The 9,350-nt window shown below is 40.4% G+C and overlaps 1 protein-coding gene across 6 annotated transcripts in view; it reads right to left on the bottom strand.

Annotated features, from left to right (window-relative positions):
- Window positions 1-3,582: 3,582 nt before the first annotated feature.
- The window catches only part of SOCS6 (suppressor of cytokine signaling 6), a 48,017-nt gene continuing 42,249 nt past the window's right edge, over window positions 3,583-9,350 (bottom strand). For all 6 annotated transcript variants that reach the window (XM_051851112.2, XM_051851111.2, XM_051851115.2 and 3 more), the window contains one exon: window positions 3,583-9,154. In XM_051851112.2, coding sequence (XP_051707072.2) covers window positions 7,422-9,029 — 1,608 coding nt within the window. In that variant the 5' untranslated portion in view covers window positions 9,030-9,154 and the 3' untranslated portion in view covers window positions 3,583-7,421. The remainder of the gene's footprint in view (window positions 9,155-9,350) is intronic.

A 9,350-nucleotide genomic window follows, 5' to 3' on the forward strand; every position in this document is an offset into this window, starting at 1 on the left:
TCATTTCTCTCTACTCATTCTTGCTTTGGGAGTTTGCTGTTTACTTATTCTTACTTTACTACAGAAAGGACTTGTAAAAAAAGGGAACAACAAGCGCCCGGTCCGGTGCGGCTCCTCCGCGTGCGGAGGAGCAGCAAGTGGTGCCGTGACTCGGATATGAAGCCTAGGCAGGGCTTAGTGTCGTTCCTCCACGAAGAGGGGGAGCGACAGACTTCTCAAGGCAGATTCATTTGCCAGTAGATTTGCACTACAAGAAACATGACAATGTATCTTAAACACTATTTAGTTACCCTAACCCTAACCCTAACTCTAACCCTTAATCATCCTAATTCCCAGTCATGTTCCAAGCTAATCCCAAGATGGTAGGGACAACTCATTCCAGGATGCATAGTGAGGAGATCATTTCTAGCGATGTTGAGCTGAGTACAGTATAAATTTCTGGGGCCTGTGTTGTGGTGGTTACACCAATGCCTGTGCCACCAACACCCCATATGAGTCCATTTGAGTTACTTATTGCCGATCCAGCTCCCTGCTAATGTAACTGGGAAAGCAACAGAAGGTGTCCCAAGTACTTGAGCCCCTGCCACCCAGATGAGACCCAGATGAAATTCCAGACTCCTGGTTTGGGCCTGGCTCAGTCCTGGCTGTTGCAGCCATTTGTGCGGGGTGGGGAGTTGGGGGGGTAGGAGGGGTGAACCAGCAAATGGAAGCACTTTTTTTTTTTTTTTTTGACAGGCAGAGTGGACAGTGAGAGAGAGAGACAGAGAGAAAGGTCTTCCTTTGCCGTTGGTTCACTCCCCAATGGCCGCTGCGGCCGGCGCACCACGCTGATCCGATGGCAGGAGCCAGGAGCCAGGTGCTTGTCCTGGTCTCCCATGGGGTGCAGGGCCCAAGCACCTGGGCCATCCTCCACTGCACTCCCTGGCCACAGCAGAGAGCTGGCCTGGAAGAGAGGCAACCGGGACAGAATCTGTTGCCCCAACCGGGACTAGAACCCGGTGTGCCAGCGCCGCTAGGCGGAGGATTAGCCTAGTGAGCCGCGGCGCCGGCCAACACTTTCTAACTCTGCCTTTTAAATAAACACATCTTTGATATATACCATAATGTCTATACATGATGTATATAAATTTCTATTTCCCAGAATAGAAGTGGAGAGGAAATTTCCCTTAGATTTTTTTTCAAAGATGTTATTTATTTGAAAGATTTATCGTAACAAGAGGCCATATGAACGTAAGGGGTTACTTCTCCCACCTACTTAGGTGCAGACAAAGCCGAACACAGGATATAGCTAGAACTGTTTCTGAAAGCTGTTTCTGAAAGCTGTTTGCCACAGGTATGCTTATTACAAAATGACAGGGACTTTCGGCTGAACAGAGTACAAGAAAGTGATAAGGGGTGGAGTCTTTGGTTTTATACAAAGAATAAACCCTTGGCTCCTCATAAAATAGGGCAGTGAATGTTTCAGGCAATTGACCATAAATACATGAACAAAAGAGCAGAATTAACACCGCTCCCTATGAACCAATCATGTGGGAAAAAAAATCTTTCTCCAAATAAGATCCAACTTCAAGTTATTTTGGATTGAACTCACCAAGTCTTGTTCCCCATATTAGTCTTAGACATTTTTTTACAAGGCCATAAAGGAAAAACAGCAGACAAAACCCATCAGCTATGCTACCAGCCTGATTTCCATAAATGTTTACCTCAAGCTAAGCTAGACTACATTTTTTGAAAAAGTTACATTGAGGGCAGGTGTAATGGCGTAGGGGGTTAAGATGTCACCTACAGCAACCTGGGTGCAGGGAAAAAAAGTATGTGGGCCATTTGCTGTTGCTTTCCCAGGCTCATTAGCAGGGAGCTGGATCGGAACTAGAGCAGCCTGGTGTCAAACTGGTGCCCTTATGGAATGCCAGAGCTGCAGATGGCTCCCTGCTAGACCAAGGTGGAGATGAGAAAAAAGCCTCCTTAAAACAGATTTACACTTTCTCATGTGAGGAAATCCATAGTTCAAGATCAAAAAGCCGTTTTCTATTTAAGATTTACCTTATTTGCAAGCAAAAGTTACGAGAGATAGGACTTTCTAGCTCAAAATTCCTCTAGGCAAGGCAGCCGGCCCTATTCATAAACCCTATTACAACAATCCCTGCTGTACACTGCTTCTCCCTGGCTTTTACAATCCAGGGGAGACTCTTTTAGAAGGACTTTCCTATGAACCTTCAAGTGGTCAGCCTGGCACAGAGCAGGGGAAAACACAGCTTGGTGCAGAGTAGTCCTGGGAATCTGGCTCACTATGGGTTGCCAACATCATTCCCAGAGATCCTTGGATTCGTCTTCTCCCATAACCAAATCCTAACATGCAGAAAGTACACAGCCCCTTAAATCCAACGGTTGTTAAGTGGGGTTCACAACTGAATTTCTAAGACTAAATTGTTTACACGGCATAAACCAATACTCCCACTACAGCAAACCTGCTCTCTCCATAAAAAGAGACAGACCCTGTGGAGCTGGGAAGGTCTGGGAAAAGCACCCTGGGAAAGTTCCAGAGGGGAGGGGTAGGGCATAAAGCAACAAGTACCAGAATCTCTCTACACCTCACAGCAAGGCGAGTCATGCTACAAGAGAAAGAATCAAATACCTTTGTTCCTTAAAGATTTGTATGTGAGGGGGAGACAGATACAGTGAGATCAATCTCCCAGCCACTGGCTCACTTCACAAATGCTGGCAGCAGGGAACTCCACGCAGCTCTCACAGGGAGCCAACTACTTACTCATTACCTGCTGCCTCCCAGGGTGTGCATCAGCAAAAGCAGAGCAGGGACTCAACCCGCTACTCTGACAGGGGATGCAGCATCCCAATCAGCTTGGCCAAACACCAGCCCCCAAACTTCTTTTACATGACAGTTCTGGCTAGGTTAACTCCTAAAACTAGAAATTTAAGTTACAAATCAAAGTGAATGGCATCCCATATGGGCCCGGGGTTCGTGTCCCAACTGCTCTGCTTCCAATTCAGCTCCCTAATTCACCTGGGACAGCAGCAGCACCGAGTCAGCCATGAAAGGAAAAAAGGATGTTGGAAAAATAGAATAAAATTCTAAAACAATTGCTTAACCCAATGTGATAATTTAAGAACTTAGAGCAATTAAAATTCAGTGGCTGTAACTAGAAATTCTTCTCATTTATGAAAGGGTTTCTAAAAAACCTCTACACAGATGTGCTTTAATCATCTTGAGGACACTTTTTAAAAACAAGTCACAATCCAAACATCTCATCCCTTGGCTTACCTTTCTTTTAGTGGGGTTTCTCTACCATATCATCCTTCATTCATTCATTTATTTAGTAGATAATCCCCCTACTTCCAGCCCTGTGTCAAAAGTTTCTTTACATTAGCACAACTGGTTGGCTTCCAGTCGGTTTGCTTTCTTCCATTAGTGAATGAATTCACTTATCCTTTTTTACTGAAAGTTACTGGCTCCAACCCTCCAGTTCTGCCCAGTTCCTGGGGACATCCTGAAGCTTATCTGGCCAACCACACACTAAGTAAAATCAGACACTGCATCAGGACATTAAATAGACTACAAGAAGATCTTGCGAACGAAATTTTTATTTACACACTGTATCTAGAAGTAGATACATAAATTCTTATACAATTAATTTCCAAAAATGTGCAAGAAATTACTATAATTTGTTTACAAACCAAAACACGTATTAAAATCAATGGACTTTGGATAATTCATTCTGTGGTGTTCAGTACAAATGGTACACACCTGATTTGAAACATACAGAAAAAGTGTAAACTACAGCAATCTGGATTGCAAGTATAATTTCATGGCACTCCAATGACTAGGAAATATCTGTAACCCAACACGTGTACTTATAAAATTCTGCAGAAATTTTTAGTCATCATCTCTGGATGTCTCAATCACTTCTCAGAAACAGCATCTATGCATTTGGCCATGTTACGATTAATAAAAAGGGTATTTATAAAAACCTCCTTGCAGGATTAAAAAAGTATTAAAAAGAAACCAAATGTGTAATTACTAGCGTACCAACAATTTTAGAATTTTAGAATTACTTACGGAACTGGCTATTGTTCCTTATTAGTGATTTCAGCAAAACTGTCTATGCTGGCAGTGTGATTTCATTTTCAAATTAAGACTTCACATTTGATGAAAATCAATGAAGATTTAAATGAAAATATATTATTTTTGAATCATTCATAAAGCAATCTCATATACAATGTGAAATGTACAGTAATTAAAACTGGAATTTCTGAAAGCACTGTTAGAAAGATATTTAGACTTGTAGTGCTAGCAGAGACATTGCATAAACCTATTTAAAATTTTAGTGATTTTTATCCTGTTTCAATAACACTGGCTCAGAAATCATAAAATATTCTTGTTTAATTTCCTATTGCCAATGATTTAGGCTTTTGGCACATGATTTTCTTCAACAGCAAGATGGTTGCCCTGTGTAGCTGGTTTCCTTAAAAACTATTTTTAGTTCTTTGATCATTTCCTGTGATATAATGTTTTTGACCTTCCACATCTTCAGATTATTGCACCAAGTAGAAAGAGACCAGTTTTCGCTAGACAGAAAGAGCAAGAGCAAATTATTTTTCAAGTACTTTCTACAGCTTTCTTATTATTTATAAAAATACATAATAGTGTAAAAGCCTGAAAATAAGCTCCAGGCCTCTATCATGTTTTGTGACGAAATAGCTGATTAAAAAAAAAAAAGCTGACTCATTCATTATAACAAATAGATTCAACTCCTTTGTTGTGTTTTTCTCGCCTTGAGCTCAGATTTTTAGAAGCACAATTTGGAAATCACTCAGATTGTGTCTATTCGACCTAAGTTACCTTTCAACTGAGTCCAAAAATTTATCCAAGCTACAGGATGAAGATTTATCGCTCTTTCTTCTGCTTCCACTCTTAGCCAGACTGTTCTAGTATCACATACAACAATCTTTTATATCATGTTATGCTACCTATGCCAAATGGATCTCTCTCTACATTAAAAAAAAAAAAAAAACTAATGCAATATACCTTTCTGTTTCACATCTTGGCAAATATTCTGATTTTTATCCAAGTACTAACAGAACCTCACAATTTCAAATTGGAACAGAAAAAGCCATATGACTTCAAATATTTTACAAACGCAGAAAAGCACATCAAAAATTGGCTTTTGGAATTACAATGGTATCAAGACTTGCCCTTCAAAAAAGGCAAAATACAATATTGAAAACATTGAGATGAAAATCAGAATAATCTTGAGACTAGATGGGTAGATCTTAAACACATGGCACCATGAGAAAATGAAGGGAATAGGCTCTGTCCACATGAGACAGGGTTAGGGCAGTCCAAAGACGTCTGTGCACCGGGATCTCACGGAAGGACATGGACACGCTTCTGCAGACACGGAGAAGCCAGCTCAACATTTATTATTCATACACAGTGACTCTGCAACAATACCCGCCATCTAATATAGATGCACAGGGACTTTTAACTCACCCTAGATATATTTTTTAAGTTGTTTAAAAATAAATAGTTTTGCAAAAAAATAGTTTAAATGTCTTCCATTAGTTTGATAGTTTTAATCCAAATAGCTTATAGTGAACACTTAAATTATATTATTACAGTATACTCCATATCCCATGGTAAGTGAAAACATCAGAAAATGAAAGGAGTCATTGTAACAAGGTACAATCAACATTCCACCAAAAGTAAGTACCTTTTCCCCTTTTTAGTCAAAATACCATAACACCATATTATGGCAATGTGCCTTTTCTTGGTATTATCTCAGTTCTAACTCTAAAACACAAACAGAGTAACAACTGAGGATACACATATGTTCAAATGACACCTAGTAAGTTTGATCCAAGACCCTTACCCTTGTGTTTAAAGGAGTAGGAAGTAGGAAAAAGGAAGAAACATCTCAAATTACGTATCTCACATCTGAGACAGAAATATCTTCCTTTAAAGCTCTGTAGCTAGGAACATTTCCTGGAAGGGGCAATTCTAAAATTACTATGTTGCAGAACTGTGAAAAGAATAAACATTCTGCATTTCAAAACAACTAAAAATTATTGGGTATAACATCCCCATTTCCCCCAACATATTACTCAAAGAGATAAAATAACTACTGAGGCCAAATTATTTAGCTAAATTAAAAAAGAAACAAGAAATCTAATTTAAATAGCAGGATATATGGTAGGCATATCTGATATGGTTTTAATAGTTTTCTCACATGACACTCCACGATTTCCACAATTTTTCAACTAAAGTCATTGAGGGTTGCTTTTAGTGGGGGAAGGAGTAGTCAAACCTAGTACATTTGAATAATGACTATATAAAATAAAAATATAAATTCAACTTTAAAACACGGTTTTCTTTCCATCCAAATCAATTTAAAACTTTATAGAATAAGCTTTAATGTTGAATGGGAATTCAGTCCATTTATAAAAATTAGTTTACAATCAAGTTCACCCAAGAAAGTGGCGGCTAAGCTGAAGAAGTCATAGGTAAAACATCTTACCAAAGGAAAGTATATGTAACACCAGAGAGCTATCACAGGAAACTACGATCATTAATATTTCTTTAATATGGTTCTAGATCCATAGGTCTTTATAACTGATGCCAATCTGTACCCGAGTTTAATGATAGAAAAGGCAACAATTTCTAAACTGGTGGTATACATTTCTTAACAATTTTTTAATGTAAGGCCATTTATTAAAACAGACAAATTACAAGATGGGAAAGAAGGCAACAGAAAAATTCAACTTTTCACAACCGAAAAAATTAGCACAACCTTAAAATAATTTAGAAAAGTGTTATAAAAGATATGTTGCAGATCTGCATTCCATTACCAAGATTATGTCAACTCATAATTCCAAATAAATCCTTTCAAAGTATGAGATTTAAAAATCGTCTTCAGTGTATATGTAAATTCTGTGTTTCATCACACAGGTATGTTTACTTAGTACTATCTTTTGAAGATGGGTCACTTAAAAAGACAGCAATTTTCATTCTATAAGTTTCATTCTACTTTACTTAGGGCTGAATACACATGAAATGTGCTTTTAATGCATAAAAATCACAGTGGATAGCAGCAAAGGACTGGGGAGGGGGTCGTTAAAGAGGATCTTATAATTCACATTGTGATCATTCTGCACACTGATGAAAGAGAATTCATACTTCTACAACCTCAAGACTTCCCTTTTTAAAGAACCAAAATAAATTCAGGACACCTTGCAAACACTTCCCCACCCCTAAACAAACTGATGACTGTTATACATACAAAAAATTAAAAAAAAAAAAAAAAACAGTTATGGCAGCAAAAGATTCTGATGGCAATGGGTTTGTAAACTGTATTTCAATCTCTTTTTCTTACTCCCAAAGTGCAAGATGCAGGGTTCTCATTCTCTCAGTAGTGCTTCTCCTGCAAATAATCCTTCATTTTGTTGGGCAAAGGCAGTTTCTGAATTAAGTCTATTCTGGTATACTGACGTATAACAAAACGACACAGGTACTGCAAAGAACGCACCTGCATGAACCGTGACACTGGATTTGTCAGTCTGACAGGGTAAGTAGCAGACCCAGGCAACCGAGACCTTGAATAACAAAAAGCTCCATTTTCAGAGTCCCTGATTGAATGCTCAATTAGATCAACTATAGACGTATGTCCTTCCACATCTGGTTGTTCATAAAAGCTAAACCTACCATTTGAGTGCTCAATTCTAGTGTGAAGTGTTTTACCATGGGAGCGAAAGCTCAAGCTTAAAAGATAACGGTCATCAGAACTATCCCGAACAAGAAAAGAACCATCGGGCACATTTGCTAGCTTCCCCTCGGCCTCCCAGCGGGTGATTGGCCCCCAGTACCATCCTTGTTTTGCAAGTTTTTTCAGTTCCTCTGTAAGGCTTGTCACAACCATGGGACCACTACTCTGGACTGAGTCATAAACTCTTGCAACTCCAGGAGCGGAGTTGGGATCAAAATTCAAATGACAGCGCACGCTCTCGGCCACATGGGCATCTGTGCCAGCGAGTCCACTGAAGCTCCTTTGGATTTGATTATTCTGCATTGGAGGTAGCAATGGTGAGAGTGGAGGGACATCATCATGACCTGCTCTTGGGCTCTGCAACATGACTCCTGTGGTGCTGATCAACAAGCCACTCACAGACTGATCCACAAAGATCTCCGGGGCAACCACCAGATCCTGGTCTACCTGATTTTCGTCTTCAGGAAAAGAGCTCCCTCCCCCAGGAGGAGGAACTGCAGAGACTTCCATGGGGGAAGAACTGTCCAGGCAATAGCTGCGTGATCCTTCCAGAGGATACATCCCCTCGTCTAAAGGCACGGTGTACTGAATGTAGTCCTGAGGCATAAGTCCAATAACTACAGGCACATGTTCATCCAGGTGAAGATGCAAGTCCCCGTTCGGAGAGTCCGAACCCTTCAGCGAGTTACTCTGCTCCTGGCACACGGTTTCAGACTGAAGGTCCTGAAAATCCTTTCGAACACCATTCAGCGCCGGACTTGGGCTGGAAGAGTGGACCAGCGCTTTGACTCTCACCTCCATTTTGATGCATGTCTCCTCAGAGTTTGTAGGCCGAAGAGGCCAAGGCGTGGGGCTGTAGTGGTGACTGCGGAGGGAAGTGGACCTGATGGGCCTCTGAGCTCTCACGTCCTTGAAGACGATGGGTGCGGAGGAGGAGGAGAAGGTGTCCTCGTCGGCAGAGCCCCCTGTGGGCGTGCTGCCCTTGCCTTTGGGCTTCTGCTTGGCAGAAAGACGTCTTTTTAATGTGCCCATCAGGCTTTCACTTTTCGATCTGCTTTTCCCACCTTTTTCGTCTTCACTGTTGATATCACAGCTGGCCATCTCTTTACCATAGCAGCTACCAAACAAGGAATCATCTTTTCCAAAGTCACCGGCTAGGGACGGCTGTTGTACTACCATGAACTCAGATTCTTCTTTACTTTTATTCAAGTTGAAAGACTTCCGAAAGGTTTTGAGACTAATTTTCTTCATTATGACGAGTTATCTAATCCAAGGGGATCAATTTCTCTCTGGAATATTATTCCCAAACATTTGGAGAGGCTGCAATGCTGCATCGATGCATTTTTCCAGCTTCATTTAAACTGTGAAGCCATTTTCTAAAAAAAAAAAGAAAAGAAAAGAAACAAAGAGTCACATTAAAATATTTTCACAAGTTTTATTTTACTCTATGTTAATCCTTCAACCTGTGAACAAGAGTCGACTCTGACAAAACGGGGATTTCTATTTCAGCTAGCAGAGTGCCTACTACAGAATGGGCAGCTGGCAAGGATTTGGTAATAAGCGAAGAATGAG

This window comes from Oryctolagus cuniculus, chromosome 10, assembly GCF_964237555.1.
Source record: "Oryctolagus cuniculus chromosome 10, mOryCun1.1, whole genome shotgun sequence".
In the NCBI taxonomy this organism is placed as follows: Eukaryota; Metazoa; Chordata; class Mammalia; order Lagomorpha; family Leporidae; genus Oryctolagus; species Oryctolagus cuniculus.